The sequence below is a fragment of the Narcine bancroftii genome, chromosome 9 (genome assembly GCF_036971445.1).
Source record: "Narcine bancroftii isolate sNarBan1 chromosome 9, sNarBan1.hap1, whole genome shotgun sequence".
In the NCBI taxonomy this organism is placed as follows: Eukaryota; Metazoa; Chordata; class Chondrichthyes; order Torpediniformes; family Narcinidae; genus Narcine; species Narcine bancroftii.
In genome coordinates, this window is record NC_091477.1 from 84,962,011 (window position 1) to 84,980,042 (window position 18,032).

At 42.6% G+C, this 18,032-nt stretch overlaps 1 protein-coding gene across 2 annotated transcripts in view; it reads right to left on the minus strand.

Moving 5' to 3' along the window:
* Positions 1-18,032, minus strand: part of LOC138742379 (SPRY domain-containing SOCS box protein 1-like) — a 100,333-nt gene that overhangs the window by 71,148 nt on the left and 11,153 nt on the right. For both annotated transcript variants that reach the window (XM_069896674.1, XM_069896675.1), the window contains exon 2: positions 6,816-7,647. In XM_069896674.1, coding sequence (XP_069752775.1) covers positions 6,816-7,509 — 694 coding nt within the window. In that variant the 5' untranslated portion in view covers positions 7,510-7,647. The remainder of the gene's footprint in view (positions 1-6,815; positions 7,648-18,032) is intronic.

An 18,032-nucleotide genomic window follows, 5' to 3' on the forward strand; every position in this document is an offset into this window, starting at 1 on the left:
TGCTTTTTGCTACAGATTCCAGCATCTATTTTATTCCATGAGAAGCTGTAACACTCATGAAATACAAAAATGAATCTTTAAAAGACACTCAAATATATTAAAATTCCAAGCAGATCAGTGCTGCAAAATAAGTTTTTTTTTGGCAGCTGATGTTACCCATCACAGCTGAGGTGCTGCAAAGGGCCAAAATTCTTCAGACCTAGCAATAACAACCCTGTGACCTGTAACAGGAAAAGCATACACATGCAGTGGTTGTTATAAATGACAGCAGAGTCTGACTGGAACACTATTCAGTTAAACAGCTTGCCAATATTAAAGTGTGTTACTAAAAAAGCTTTCCAGGTGATGCAAATTTCAACATTTATGCAAGGAATAGATACTCTCATGAGGGGGTGGGGGAGCAACAAAGTATGGCAAAAGGAGGAAGAGAAATTGCTGTAATCGCTCATGGGATTTAAAATAATCATCTCAAAAACCATCATCAAATTCAAGTAAAACGGATGTTCTTGACAAATGGTACTTTAAACTAACTTCCAGTCCATTTAACTGTTCAGGAGATAAATTTATTGGCAGGTTTTGCAGATTCAGTCACACTGCAGCACATACTACTCCGGGGAGTAATGGCATCTCCAGCATGCACTTCCTGGAAATCAATTCCAGACTTCATAAGGAAACAATCGTAAATCAGTGTGAATTTATCACACATCTGAGGATTTTCCATGTTCTGCCAACTGATGCCAAGACCAATGATCATCCGCTTAAAAACTAATCAAAAGCAGAAGGAAAAAAATAAACACCCAATGAGAATGAACCGGGAGAAAGAGACTGAAAATAAACATACACCCATTCATCAAACTGAAGTGACAATTATAAACCATGACTTTCATCCTTGCAATCTATTCAGGTAAATGGTAGAGATTTCAGCTCTTGTCATCGGAGGATCAAATGGTGACACTTATGCCTCAGAGATGATCTTGCTTTCAATTACCATCCAATGATGTGGACACAAAATCTCTCGGCGATGACTGAGGGCTGTCCTATTAAGAGGGACTGTTTATCATAAGACGAAATTAATGATAAGAGTTTCACAGAATGGAAACAGGCCCGTCAGCCCAAATGTTCCTTTCTGACCAAGATATCTATCTGAGCTATTCCAATTTGCCCGTTTGGCCTCTATCCCTTTAAATTCTCCTGTCCATGTACCGATTTAAATGTATTTTAAATGTAACAACTGCACCTACTTATGCTGTTTGTTCCATAAGCCCATCGCCATGTGTGTGGGGGGGAAAAAAAGATCCTCAGGTCCCTTTTGAATCTTTGCCTGTGTCCTCTGGTTTTGGAATCCCCCTGCCCTGTGGAAAAATACTATCACTATTTAGCTTTTCAAGGCCTTTTCATGATTTATTAAACCTCTATAAAAGGTCTCATGTCTGCTTCCTTCACTGCAAGGAGAAAAATTCTCAGCCTATTCAGCTTCACAACTGAAGCCCACCAGTCCCCATATTATTGAAACATGACCCTTCCACCATTGTCCCAATTAAATGCAAGAATGCCATAATAATTCAAAAGTAATCACTCATTCACCATCGACTCTTGTCAATGTCTACCCACCTCCCTCAAAACAAACAATCTAAGAAAGACCTAACTGGTTCCCATATTTTCCACAGTACATTTAAATACATCTCAATTTATTAAATCATTTACAAAAGTACTTTGGGGATATTAGGAAAGATTTGGAAGGTACAAGTCTGCCTTTCTGAAAATCCGATCAATGAAGCATGGACATTAATTCATGTGCATTCTTCTCTATAAATTATTGCCTCAAAGCATCCACACTATTTTACCTCTTCAACTAAATGAAGTACAGGGATGAGCCATGAGATTATGATGCTCTTCACCTTATCTGCATGTGCAAATGATTTCCAATTATTTATTCATTGAATAATCATCAGCTTAGGTTAGGTTTATTTTTCCCCTTTGGCAAAGTCTCTTCTAGATCGTTTTTTCATCCTTGCTGATTTCTCTTCAATGACTAAAAGGGGAGAAAAGCTTATGGTTGTGCCAATAGTGAGCTGTAATGCATGTCAAAACCGCACAGCAGTGTCAAATAACACCAAAATTAGTTCATTAATAAGTATTCCAAAATTTCCAAATGGCCTCAATTATAAAATCATGAGTTAAACCTATGCAGGCAGGTAATAAATGAGAGCAATAAACAGCACCCAAGACTCTCTACACCCACAAAAATGAAATAAAGTTCAAAATTCATTTATTGTCATGTACTAATACACAAAATAAAGTTAATTAATTGTACATCATCTAAAAATGTGAACAGGTCATGGAAAGCAGAATCTAATTGATGTGGTGGGGGGGGGGGGGGAGGAGATAGGATAGTTGGAAAGATGTGGGAAATGCTGGCGCTTACTGTTGATTATGAGGAAGGCGAGACCTGAAGGGCTAAATTGAGAAAGGTTGGTGGTGGGGGGTGATTGGGGAGGGGGGGGGAGGGGGTAAGGGGAGGAAATCATGACTATATTGAAGGAAAAGGTCATCAGAATCCATCGGCAATAGAGGCTTATGAAGGTCTACTTCCGAATCAGTCGGGGTTTATAAATTGGATTGTAACGCGAGTTTAGTCTGCCAATTTGGCAGGTTTTCTACAGGCCAATTAGTGGGTAGAATTTTTAAAATATTACATGGGTAGGCAAACCACCTCAGAGGTGGATGGCCAACCCGTGTACATGTCCCGTGTTGCCGCTGCTGGTCAGTTTGTAAGCAAGCATGGCTGCTCAGATAGAAAATAACATCAGCACTTGCGTGCAATGGCTGTCTACCTTACCCACAATCCTCCACGCTGCTAAAATGCCAGAGTGGTTCCAGCAGCGTGGAGGATTGTGGCTATTGCTCCTTCCCCCACTCCATTCCCCGCTGGCCCACTCCGCTCCCCTGACAACCCAGCAGCATTCTCCCCCAGTTCCGACTCTGCATTCCTCCCCCGGCCCCAACAGGATTCTAACTTTGTGCATGCCCCAACCCTAACAGCATGCCCCCCTCTCCCGATTCTGCGCCAGCTCCAGCCACTTACCTTTTGGAGGCCAACATGGGGAACAGGGGATTCCATACAGGGCCTCTGGCAACACGGTAAGTGCATGACATCACATCACCGAAGGGGCGGGAATGGCTGTAAATTGCCCGGTCGCCATTTGACCCAACCTAGGGTCCAGTGTGTAAGGGGCTGCAGAGGCCCACTACACTGGTAGGATACACGGGTCCCGAGCAGCTCCAGTTTATAAGCACCTAATGGCCCAGCCACCAAAAAAAAGTGATGGAAGTGTCATGCAACTGTTAATGGCCAGGTGCCTCCGCGCACGACTTTGCATGAAGAACCAAGAATGAAAAAAAATGTTGCGGAATTTGTAATACATGCAAAACATCCAGACTTTGATCAAGGCATAAATTTTCCAAACGAAATGATCACACTCAAGATCTTTGTTATGCGATAACATTTCTAATCGAGTTAGCTGTGAAAGGAATAATACAGTATGAAGCATAATATTTTAAAATAGAACCAAAATTATGAATTAAGTGATCCATTTTCTGAATTCAGGATTGTACAAAGCCCTCATTCAACAAGAATTGGCTAAACTACCCAAGCCTTCAAGTCCTGGTTACAATTTCCTGACTGTGCTGGATAGCTTGACATCACTCAGAATAAGATTAGCTACCAATTGGTCACAGCACCACCAACTGAGGATGTGACTAGAGAGGGGACAGGGAGGCGAAAGAAGTCAGCTGAGAAACTAACTCTTGCAGGGAACCAGGTCTGAATAGGAACAAAATTCTGTACATGGCTGTAGTGTCCCCAAAAGATCACCCTGTGTCAATCACTTCAGTTTCACACAAATGCCATTTTTTTAAAATGGAATAAAGCCAGTAATTGATAAATTGTACCAATGTGAAGCCAGGAAAGAGAAAAGGTTGAATTTCAGAAAAATTAAGAAGATGACCCACTTTAAGGCAGGAGAGGCAAGAACATTGCAACAAATTGACCCTGCGAGGATAAATAGTTTAAAAATACATCAACTTTCATCCAAAATTTTTTGGGGGAAAAAAAATTCTCATGGCAAACTAAACTGGGATGCATTTTCTAGCCCAGGATATTTCAGGTTAATAATAAGATAGAGGAATGGGAGAAGGTCACATGCCTGCCATGCCATTCAATAATCCAACCTCATGCTACTTTCCTAGTTTTCTACATCAGATTCCTCCAGTAGGCAGATCCATCTCAAATTTTAAAGTGGACAACGATCTCTGTAGATTCATCACTCACTGCGTGAAGAAATTTCTCTGCATCTCCGCCCCAAATGCACCATCCCTTACTTTGAATCTACGAGTCCTAGTCTTGATTCCTTGGCCAGGGAATCATCCTCCATCTACCCTGAAAGGGCACCCAAATCTTAATGGTTACTTCTCGTTCTTCTAAGCTCAACAGAGAAGGGGCTTGGCCTACTCAGTTCTCCCCTCATACAACAAACATACAAGAGCCAGACTGCTGAATCCTCACTGCACTCGTTAGCAGGTAAGGAAACCAACATTATACACGGTGCTCACATACACACATACAAGAAATTGAAGCAGGAGAAAGCCATCTGGTCTGTCAAGTTTGGTCCAGCACTCAATAAGATCATGGCTGAATTCGGCCATGGTCTCAGCTACACTTCCCCGACTGTCTGCCATAACACTTAATTCCCCAATTCTGCAAAAATCTGGCGCCTTAAATATATTTAATGAAACCGTCTCTTTTGCTTGCTTGGACAGAGAATTCCAGATTCACTCCTCTCTGGTAGAAGCAATTCCTCCTCATCTCGGTCTTAAATATATTCTGCTGAATCTTGAGGCTGCCCTCTTGTTCTCACCAATGGAAACAATTTCCCTGCTTCAATCCCATGTAATCCTCTCATAATATTTTATGTTTCTATTGGATCATCCCTCATCCTTCTAAACAGCAGTGAGTATAGTTCCAGGCCACTCAAATCTCTCTTTAGCAAACCCCCTCAGCTTTAAAATCAACCTGGTGACCATCCTCTGCACTTCCAAAGCCAGTATGACATTTCTCAAGTAAAGAGACCAGAACTGCACACATTTCAAATAGCCTCATCAGGACCCTGTACGGTTGTAGCAGAACATTCCTGCTCTAAGCCAACATCCTATTTCCCTTGATCACCTGCTATATTACTGACTACTGAAGTAACGTTTATTGATTCTTGTACAAGCACTTCCAAATCTATTTGCACAATAGAATTTAAACAGTGAAAAAAATTACAGCACGCTGGTCTGATTTACTACTTTTTTCCTTCCAGAGTGGCTGACCTCACATTTACTGACATTGTTCTCCATCTGGCAGACCCTTGACCATTCACAAAGCCTATTTTTTAATTTCTGCTTACTGTGTGTCCTCAGCACAATTTGCTTTTCCATTCAACTTAATTCATCATCAAACTTGCATACAGAACAATTGGTTTATATATAGTGTCTCTTTGGCTTGGCTTCGCGGACGAAGATTTATGGAGGGGGTAAATGTCCACGTCAGCTGCAGGCTCGTTTGTGGCTGACAAGTCCGATGCGGGACAGGCAGACACGGTTGCAGGGAAAAATTGGTGGGTTGGGGTTGGGTGTTGGGTTTTTCCTCCTTTGCCTTTTGTCAGTGAGGTGGGCTCTGCGGTCTTCTTCAAAGGAGGTTGCTGCCCGCCAAACTGTGAGGCGCCAAGATGCACGGTTTGAGGCGAGATCAGCCCACTGGGGGTGGTCAATGTGGCAGGCACCAAGAGATTTCTTTAGGCAGTCCTTGTACCTTTCCTTTGGTGCACCTCTGTCATGGTGGCCAGTGGAGAGCAGCCAATGTAACCCAGCGTGAACAACTGATGTGACGCGAGAAACACTAGTTATCCCAATTTTTTGCTTCTTTTGGTTAACTAATCCACCAACCATCGTACGACACTATCCTCAACTCCATGCATCCTTATGCAAAAATATTTTGTGCAGTACCCTATTGAACACCTAAAAATGGAAGAATACAACGTCCACTAGTTTTCCCTCTATCAACTGCACGTAAAATCCTCAAAGAACTCAAATTAGTCGAACGTGACCTGCCCTTCCCAAATCGATGCTCCAGGTATTGTCTCACTGAAATAAGGTCTCGTGTAATTGCCATAATTCACCCTTGCTCCTGCAATTAAGTCAGAGCACAGCAGGGAAATAGGCATAAATTGCTCTCACCCACCAAGCTGTCGACCTGAGGCAATCCCATTTGCCAGTGTCATTGAAATGGTTGGTGAATAGTTGCAGCCCAAGCACCAACCCCTGTGGCAATTCAAATTGCAGCCACAAACCCTGAGGAGGGCTCCATTTATTCTTCATTTTCTCAACACTACAGCACGCTGGTAATAGTAACAAATCGAAATACTCTAATCTAGTTCACCAATTTTCTCTACGTACCTTACTGAATAACTTCTGAAAAGAAATTCCAGTTGATCAAAAATAATTTCATTTTAGAACGCCACATAATCCTGCTTGATTATATCTTTATAGTGCCTTCATATCACATCCTTTATTAGATTCCAGCATTTTGTCTAACACTCGATCAGCCGTCTGTTTTCTGTCTTCCCAGGACATTCCAACAACTTGACCCCTCATTTAGCGTTGATAGAAATTGTAGAAAAAGAGATCAATAACTATTTTCTTTACACACTGAAATATGCATCACCTTTACAGATTTAACAAACAAAAAATCAAGGATATTTTGAAAGTTGACTTACGGTCTAGTCCATTGATGTATCTCATTGTGATTTCGCAGTGCCCCCAAACTGCACTGACAATTGGGTACAGTTTTTTCCCTTTTAGTCCTCTGAAGGCCACACCTAGATACTGTCCATCCACGATGAAACTTAGTGTTCCTTCATCCATGTCCAAGACCACTAAGAAACTATCTGGCAGAACAAAAGATTCATCCGACTCCAAAAACACTGGGTAAGTTGATCCGGGCTGATTTTTACTGTTGTGATACAGTTTATCACGACCCAAGTCCCAACCCCATGATTCATTATTGCTGCCAACTAATGACGTGTATCCCACAGAATGCAATGGAGCTTCTGATGTTGCCACTCCAACCACAGCGTGTGTTCCTCTTTGCCTCGTGGGCCAGTGGATCTGCCAGACATGAAGACCTCGCGTATACCCAACTTTACCCCGGATACAGTCAGTGCTCTGGGCTACTGGATGCCTATGAAATGTGACCTTGTCATCTTCTTTTACAAAAATATTCAGAGAACGGTCTTCATTATTCCAGGCATGTTTGAGCTGAACTTCTCGAGAAGCTGACGGCATGTCCAGAAGCATATCAAGCCGAGTTGGCTTGCAAAAGTCAGGACCTTGCAACTCCCGCTTCACGGGCCTGTAGGCAGGTTCCCTCACATCCACAGACTTTATATTCCCTGAGATTTTCTGGCCCATGTCTTGGCTCAAAAACCACGGAGATGGTTGCTTTGGCCTGCTGTTACCTCATGTAAGCTCTTCAGTCATTCAACAGTGACAAGCAGACTGATTTATTTCTTCCTTTCACTGACAGAGAGCAGGTTTCTTTAAGAAGATCTAAAAATGAAAGAGAAAAGACTTTCATGTCTGTATTTTTTTCATTAATAATTTATTGATGCTCATTTTCCGAACTAACTGGTATGGTTATAAACTGAAGGACCTGAGCTAAATCACACAGCTCTTTCTAGACTGGAACCAATAAAAAACTGAAGCAGGATGCAATTTTTCCCACACTAATGCAAATTCAGACAAAACATCCTCTGATTCATAATGTAATGCAGACGTTTGCCTAGACTGCTTCTTTAAACCTTCTACACTTTATATGGGCAGTGATGAGTCACTCTACAGAGAACACTTTGTAAAACTTCTTGCCAGACATTCTAGTTTAAAGTTCCATTCATATTGTATGAAATACATTTTCCTGTGTCCAACAAAACCTTTATTGTATGTTCCCAGATCCTCCCACACTGAATTAGGTTACAGGGAAAATTCCATTTATTTAAACTTCAGTTTATAGTTTAAATAATAAAATAAACTTTACTCTATTGGAAATTACCATTCCCAGTGGTATGCAAGATAACTTAAAACATCAACACATTTTTACAATGCACTTTAACTTACTACGCATAACAGGCTGACAAATAAAGACACCAAATTTAGGCAAAATTCTCACTGGTGCAGTTGTCAAGAAAGATGAAGCAGGCTAATATATCTCTTTGAGACCTTTTAAAGTTACAACAATTTCAATAGGTTTGATGTGGAAATCATATTTCTCTTGTGGGATTATTGACAACGAGATGTTACAAATATGGGGAAACCCTAAATCAGTGGTTCTCATCCTTTTTCTTTCCACCCACAGGGAAGGGAAGGTTGAGAATCACTGCTCTAGACCCAATTGTTACCGAAATACTTTGCCTGAGAAAAATTGTCATTGGCCCATTTCCTTTGGAGTCATGAAACTGTGCACATAGCAAGTCAATTATGTACGATTAAAACGGAGATTTTCAAACATTTTCTTTCCACCCACATACCACCCTAAGCAATCCCTTACTAATCACAGAGCAGTGATGGCATAGGGATTACTTAAAGTGGTATGTGAGTGGAAAGTAAAAGGTTGAGAACCACTGCCCTAAATAAATCCAAAAAGAAATTGGAGCAACATTTTACTCAGGATCGCTGGCATTGTGGAATTCAATCTTGGTGGTTGAGACGATCAGTGCTGATGCGATCTAGGGAAAAGCGAGACAGACTTGAAAAAGAAAGGAAATGCTATGAGAGAGATTTTTTTTTAAAACACACTTGGGGAAAGCTTGTGTGAAGCATAATTAATGGCATACATCTGTTGAGTTGCCAACCCTCCCATCTGTACAAACGACCACTTCTCCTTGAGTCTCTTCAAGCTTACGAGAAGCAATAATCAAGTCAGAACGAGCATCACTTAGATAATTATTGATTAACAAGGGAAAGCCAGGCTGAATTTGCTGAAGGTACATCATAGCATAGCAACTTGCTAATGGTATCTGAAGAAGCAACAGGGAAGACTGATGAGAGGCAGTTGATATAACACATATGGATTTTTGTTTAACATAATGCCTCATAATGATTCAGAATTGAAGCCCATGGAATAATAGATGCTGCACGAGCAAGGATAGGAAATTGGCTGAGAGCAAATGAAGAGGAGAGGGAAAGCTTTTTTTTAAAATCAAGAGGGGAGTATACAATGATCAGTACTATTGCTATTCTTCATTGATAATTGTAAATTCCAAAATTTGTAACTGTTATGAAAATTGGAGGAACAATGAGATTAGTATTAGGCCACAAGGTGGTAGCGATGGAAATAGAGACACATGGCATATATATCATGAACGAAATCAGTAGCAATGGGAACATGCAACACAATATTTCAAAATCAATACTTTTTATTATTAATTATTAATAACATAACACTTCTTTGTTAACTCTAATTTAAACCCCACTATGCACAAATGTATACATGTGTATGCGTGTTAAAACCCAACCCATTACAGTTTAAGTCTCAAAAACCTTTTATATTGAAGCTCAAAGTCTTAACTGCTGTTCAAAAACAATTATGAAGTGCGAGGCATCATATTTCTTTAAATTGTTGCTCAGAAGGGGAGGAGTCACGTGATGGAGCAGTGGCCGGACAATGAACTCCAGCCCTCTCCAGAAAAGTCGGGAAAAACAAGAGAAAACACAAAGGCACAGAAATAAAAGTTACAGAAATGTGAGTATAAAGGTGGAAAGAAGATGGCGACAAAAAAAGAAAAATCGAAAGCAACGGTAAGAAGAGAGGAAGAGAAGACAACGGAGGAAAAAGGTGAAGGCCTTACCTGTTCAAAGAGGCCCGCTGCGGAGAGAGAAACCCGCTCCCTCAGGTCGGTAAATAATGGACTACAAAAATGGCTCGCTGAGCCGAGTAAAAGTGTGCAACCGCGCATGCGCGAGGAATCGCGCATGCGCGATGCGAATGAAAAAAAACACACCGACGGGAGGGGGGACCAGCTGGGGAGTCGATCTCCACAGCCGGCAACGACAGCTGCAGAACACCTGCAGCAAGAAGAGACCACAGAAGACAATAGAAACAAGAAAGAAGAGAAGGAAAGGGCACCAAAGAAACAACAGATGGCCAACCCAGAGGAAGAGGAAGAGGAAGAGTATAGTGAAATAGAAGAAGAAAAGAAAGGCAAGATAAAGGATATACTTTCTCTTATTAAAGGATACATGGAGTCATTTAAAGAATGGCAAACACAGGAATTTAAGGATTTAAGAAAAAGAATAAACACAGAAGAGAAAATGAATAAAATAGAGATGACCTTAACAGAAATGGGAAAGAAAATGGACAAGATGGAAGAGCGGGCAGTAGCAGCAGAAATGGAGGTAGAAGACTTGAAAAAGAAATTGGAGGAATCTAATAAAAAAACTAAAGAGACACATGAACTACTAGCTCAAAAAATAGATACAATGGAAAATTATAACAGAAGAAATAACATAAAGATAGTGGGCCTTAAGGAAGATGAAGAAGGCAAGAATATGAGGGAGTTTATAAAAGAGTGGATCCCTAAGACCCTAGGATGTCCAGAACTACAGCAAGAAATGGAAATAGAAAGGGCACATAGAGTATTGGCCTCTAAACCACAACCACAACAAAAACCAAGATCTATTGTAGTAAAATTCCTAAGATATACTACAAGAGAAAAGGTACTGGAGAAGACAATGGAAAAAGTAAGAGAGGGCAACAAACCACTGGAGTATAAAGGGCAAAAAATCTTCATTTATCCAGATATAAGTTTTGAACTCCTAAAGAAGAGAAAAGAGTTCAATACAGCAAAGGCGATTTTATGGAAAAAAGGGTATAAATTTATACTAAAGCATCCAGCGGTATTGAAAATATTTATTCCAGGACAACAAAACAGACTATTCTCGGATCCAGAAGAAGCACGAAAATTTGCAGAACAATTACAAAAATAGACTGAGGGATGAAGACGGGTAATGAGAGTAAAAATGATCACGATTGATATGTATGTGGGTAAAGACAAAAATAGACTGAGGGATGAAGACGGGTAATGAGAGTAAAAATGATCACGATTGATATGTATGCGGGTAAAGAGGTATAAGAGTGAATAGAGACAATGTGCATACGTGAATGTATCTATACTTAGAGGAAAATATAGATAGTATAGACAAGAATTAATAAGGGAAGGTAATGGAATAGAGAGAATAAGGAGGGAATTAAAAGAGTGACCTTTGTGACATATGAAAAGTGAAATCTTTTCTGGGGCGGGGCTGGGTGGGGGGAAATAGCGGTCACTGCAAAATCAGTTGTCGCTTGCGAGTGGATTCGCAAATCCAAATGGAGAGGGGAGATGTGGTTGTCCGACAAGGGATAAAGGACAACTCAGGAGGGGAAGGGGAGATTGGGGATAAAGAAGATAGAAATAGGAGAATAAGGAAAATGTTGGATGTTGTAGGAATGTTGTCTTATAAAGAGTTGAAAATAAGAAAACAGAAATGGAAAAGGAGGAAAGGTAATGATGGAAAAACGGAAAGAGAAGATAAACAAAATATAAAATGGCTACGCTGAACTATATGACTTTAAATATTAATGGAATACATAACCAAATTAAAAGGAAGAAACTACTAAATTTAAATGAATAAATGTATTCCATTAGAAAAAATAACATATAGGTTAAGAAATAATATTGAAATATTCGAACAAGTATGGGAGCCTTACATTAAATACAATAGCAAAAACCTACCGGGGACAAACATTACCTAAGTTGATGGAAGGAGAAGGAAAGAAAAGAATGGACTCAGTAGAATTTCTTATGTATTTTTGTTGAATGACAACATTGTCTGACTGGCTTAATGCAACCTAGATTATATACCTAAAATGGATGAGGAGGGGGTGGGGGGGTGGCTTGGGAGGAGGGAGGGGGGGGGAGAAAAAGTCACTGTATATGTGTGAAAAAGAAATAGTGTATATCATGGCTAATGTGATTTATGGTGTGAAAAATAAAAAATTAAAAAATTTTAAAAAAAATTGTTGCTCAGAAGAAATAATTAAGTGTTTTGAAACATCAAGTCATCAGACCTCTTTAAAACTCACAACTTTCTTTTGTAGAGTTGTTGTCAGAGCAATGTTTCTTCATACAATCAATTTTCTCTCTCTGGTATGGAGATTATGGGATCTGTGTCTCTTTTCCCCAAAGAGACAGCAAAGTGGCTATTTTCTTCCACGATGATTTCACAAACCCAGGCTACACGAAGTGGCCAAATAAAAATGGACCCAGTAGAATTCTGTCCTCCTTTCCAAAGAGACAGCAAAGTGGTCTTCCTTATTTCAAAAGCCACTTATTCTGTATTTCCCTTTTTCCAGGAATAACACCCAAAAGTACCGTTTCTGGTTACTGTATCTTCAATCCTGAAACTGTCCTCTTTGGTCAAAGAGGCAGTGAAATTGCCTATCTTTATTGTCACTGATTTTGTGCATCTCCTATGATAAACATAATCCATTACAAAACAGCACCCCTCTCTCTCTACTGTTTTTCAATCCTATCTTTTATAGGATGGTCAACCTCTTTTTTGTCAAAATGCCTCTGGTTCCAATAATACCTTTCTCTGAAAATTCTCATCACATAACTCATGACATCATTTATTTCCTTTCTCCAAAAGCATGAATCATGCCAGATGGTCTTTTGAACTTACTTCCAAAGTTAATTCACATATATATGCTAAAAAGCATCTCTGACCATTTCAAAAGTATGAATTGTGAGCCCACACTCTGGCCTGTCTGCGGATCATTGAATTAAAAATCCTGCCTGTTTGAACAACTGCCAACAGAATGCTGTGTGTACACCAATTGCTTTTAAGCCAACACCCATTGTTCTTGAGTTTCAACTGAGAAACCACTTCAGCTTCATAGCTCCATTTTATTCATATGCTTCAACGACGAAAATAACCTCTCTGAGTGCAACTGTGTCTGTGTAACTCTGAATCCAGCCCACAAACTAACTTTACTAAGAAATATATATTTTACAACTAAACTTTAAAGATTAATATAAACATAAATCTGTTACAGTTAAAACTCAATCCTCTAGACCAGGGGTGTCAAACTCAAATTCACGGAGGGCCAAAATTAAAAACTTGGACTAAGTCGAGGGCCGAACTAAATATTTATTGAAAATTTTCAACAGCATCTGCATGTTTTCTCTTCTTTCAACATATGTAATGTTAAACTTTAGGATATAACTTTAGGAGGATAATGTTACAGGTCAGGAGTAGGTAGCTCAAGTTCACCCTTTGCTTGACCTGAGGGAAACATATTTGGTCCCTGTGGAGATGTAGTCAGCATTCACAGGCTGTGTCCATTTTGGCCTGCATCAGGACTCAGCATTTCCTGCTCACTCCTCAGGCTCTAGGCCTCTATTCACCCTCGACCCACCATCCCTCTACCTGACCAGTCCTTTACCCAACCTCTACTCACCCCTCACTCCACTCGCTCTGCCTCTACCCATCCCATCCTATACACGCCCCTCTACTGCCTCTCCCCTCAACCTGTTCCTCCCTCTACCCGTCTCTCACCCTCTAATCACCCCTCCCCTACTCACCCTGCCCCTCCCCTTTTACCTCTTCCCTATCCACCCCTCCTTCTACTCGCACCACCATAACTGCCCCTCGCACCACCATAACTGCCCCTCGCACCACCATAACTGCCCCTCGCACCACCATAACTGCCCCTCGCACCACCATAACTGCCCCTCGCACCACCATAACTGCCCCTCGCACCACCATAACTGCCCCTCGCACCACCATAACTGCCCCTCGCACCACCATAACTGCCCCTCGCACCACCATAACTGCCCCTCGCACCACCATAACTGCCCCTCGCACCACCATAACTGCCCCTCGCACCACCATAACTGCCCCTCGCACCACCATAACTGCCCCTCGCACCACCATAACTGCCCCTCGCACCACCATAACTGCCCCTCGCACCACCATAACTGCCCCTCGCACCACCATAACTGCCCCTCGCACCACCATAACTGCCCCTCGCACCACCATAACTGCCCCTCGCACCACCATAACTGCCCCTCGCACCACCATAACTGCCCCTCGCACCACCATAACTGCCCCTCGCACCACCATAACTGCCCCTCGCACCACCATAACTGCCCCTCGCACCACCATAACTGCCCCTCGCACCACCATAACTGCCCCTCGCACCACCATAACTGCCCCTCGCACCACCATAACTGCCCCTCGCACCACCATAACTGCCCCTCGCACCACCATAACTGCCCCTCGCACCACCATAACTGCCCCTCGCACCACCATAACTGCCCCTCGCACCACCATAACTGCCCCTCGCACCACCATAACTGCCCCTCGCACCACCATAACTGCCCCTCGCACCACCATAACTGCCCCTCGCACCACCATAACTGCCCCTCGCACCACCATAACTGCCCCTCGCACCACCATAACTGCCCCTCGCACCACCATAACTGCCCCTCGCACCACCATAACTGCCCCTCGCACCACCATAACTGCCCCTCGCACCACCATAACTGCCCCTCGCACCACCATAACTGCCCCTCGCACCACCATAACTGCCCCTCGCACCACCATAACTGCCCCTCGCACCACCATAACTGCCCCTCGCACCACCATAACTGCCCCTCGCACCACCATAACTGCCCCTCGCACCACCATAACTGCCCCTCGCACCACCATAACTGCCCCTCGCACCACCATAACTGCCCCTCGCACCACCATAACTGCCCCTCGCACCACCATAACTGCCCCTCGCACCACCATAACTGCCCCTCGCACCACCATAACTGCCCCTCGCACCACCATAACTGCCCCTCGCACCACCATAACTGCCCCTCGCACCACCATAACTGCCCCTCGCACCACCATAACTGCCCCTCGCACCACCATAACTGCCCCTCGCACCACCATAACTGCCCCTCGCACCACCATAACTGCCCCTCGCACCACCATAACTGCCCCTCGCACCACCATAACTGCCCCTCGCACCACCATAACTGCCCCTCGCACCACCATAACTGCCCCTCGCACCACCATAACTGCCCCTCGCACCACCATAACTGCCCCTCGCACCACCATAACTGCCCCTCGCACCACCATAACTGCCCCTGCACATTACTCCTCACCTACACCCTCTGCCCACCCCTGCTTACCCACCCACTCAGGCCCAGCGCGCTGCCGATCAGCCTTTGCGGAACAGCGGGGGCTGTGCGCAGCCTGCCATGTCCGTTGCGCCGACAGGAAATCACAGGCGCTCGCCAATCCGCTGCACCGCTCAACAGGTGGGAGAAGTGACTGGTTGTGCGGGGAGCCTTCCAACTGGCTTGCCGGCTGATGACATCGACAGACTTCTCGTGTTACAATTTTGTTTTCCCCGTTCTCAAAGTTTGCACGGTCAACCTGCAACACTCTTGCTCCCTCCGCGTCCCGTGGATCTGATGCCCGGGTGTTGTTAGGATTCCCAGCAGAAGGTTTGTGAAACTTTACCATTCTGGATTCCTTTTTGAGAATATTCTGGCCATCTTTTAAGGAGGGTGGTTTTAGGCGGGGGGGGTGGTTAGGGGGTGGGGAAGGATGTGCAATGAAAGGGAGGATGGTGGGGGTGACATTACCAAAAAACAGCATCGGCTCTTGCTGCAGGGCGGGCCACCTCTAATACATCTTTGAAATGATCTTGCGGGCCAAATATAATTGGCCCGCGGGCCAGAGTTTGACATGTGTGCTCTAGACCTCAATATAACCTTGGTACAAATGGAAAACAAAAAGCTGAATTACAGAGGGGAGGTGACAACTGTTACCATTAAAACTGAGGCTGCAGTCAACTATGCACGGTATCAAGATGCCCTGATAAAACCCAAGTTGATAGGTATTGGTTCCCATTTTTGGAAGACAACGACCCTGCCCTATGATATCAATACAGTCCTAAGGTCAGTGCCCTCAGTCAAACTTCTACTTCCTTCCAAAAATGTTGCTGCTCAGTCACATTTAAAGACAAAGTTTGGCTTGGTATTGTAAGATGGCATCCCAGCTCCACTCATCAAATCATAATCAGCGATGAAGCATAAAAACAGCCCCTTCATTTGAAGTTCAGATGTCAGGGCGTTAACCAATGATTGCACAACATTCAATTCCATGTACATTTCTTGAGCAAATGAAGCAAACCATGCCTGCATTTAGGAACACCCAGACCACAAAAGAAGATAATATTTGCACGACAGGAGTACCAGTCATTGCTACCTCCAAAAATCAGAGAACATAATAATCTAAACTTTAATATACACCAACATATATAGCCTAATAGCCTGAATATACACGAGATTGTCTGATCTCAGAAGCTAAGCAGGCTCAGGCCTAGACAGTACTTGAAAGGGAGACCACCTCGGAACACCAGAAGCTGTAGTTTTCTGTGAGGGGCACTGGGCAAAGTAGCAACTCTGTCTACCTTACAGTAGACAAAGTCAAAGAATTTCATGCATGTTACATTCTAAATGGCAGTAATGGAAACTTTACCTTTTCGTAAAATCAGTTCTCACATTTTTAATATCCTGGAGGTCAACAACTCAGCAGTCAAATAAATATTATAGTTATATGAGTCATTTAGATAGTGTACTACCATATGGCAAGTGATTCACCTCTTGACAACATCCACAAAGCACAAGCCAGGTATTTTATAGAATGCCTTCCACTTAACCTGGGTGAATGCAACTCCAATAACATTTGAAGTTCAGCAACAGCCACGACAAAACAGTCCATCAGACTGACATGACATTAACATTTATTCCCTCCAGCACCAGTGCAGAAGAGCTGCTCTGATCACATTTCCCTCCTGAGCAGACAAGGGCAACGGGTTCATGGGAATACCACCACCTGCAGGTTCCACTGCAAGTCGTGAACCGTTCTGATTTGGACACATGACAGTGATCCTTGATCATCACTGGATCCAAGTTCTAGAATCCCCTACCCAAAAGAACTATGGGTGTACATCACCAGAAGAAATGGAATGCAAATGATCACCACTTCTTGTGGGCAATGAGTGATGGGCAATAAACTCGCCTGACTCATGGATGTTCAAAGAGGAGACAATTCAAACTAGAGGACTCAACTCTAAAATTTAGAAATGTACAGGTAGCTACATAAATCATTTGAAGTGGCAAGACTGAGAAACTGGTTAAAGCATTCATGATTCTGAACTTTATAAAGAGAAGAAAACAAGAGCAAGGATGATGAAAAACACAAGTTTGGCTCCAGGGGAAGCATTATGCCCTGTTCAGGCTACATTTTCAGAAAGGTCTGTAGAAAATATAGAAGCTATTTATTAATATGAACTCAAGGTGAGAGTGTCAAGTAATATTGTCAGAAGAAGCCAAGGTTGTTCCCATTGAAACAGATGAGGGATATGATGGAAGTATTTGAAATTGAGGAAATAGGGCAGACAAGTTGAAATGTTTTAATTGGTGCAGGCATTAAGAAGTAATCAGCAAATGAACCAAAAATAGCCACTTTATTAAGTAATAAGCAGTTAGCCTGGAATACCCCATGCCTTAAAAACAGATTCACATGTGGTTTGTGTTCACATGGAAACTTGGCAAGTATCTAAAGAATTTGCAGCATTACATACTGAAATTGAACAAGTAGAATAAGATGGTAAGATGGATTGCTCTTCTATTGATTAGGAAAATTACAATGACATAGTTCATCTCCCATATCACCCACCAAAAACACAGTAGGTTCCAATCTTATACTCTCAGTGAAGGTCTGCAATGGCTTCTCTTCTGACTCCATACTTCAATTTCTGGATTTTCCATTGGAATGATTCTCAGCTCTCCCCATTTATAATCTACAAACTGCAACTTCACAATAGCACT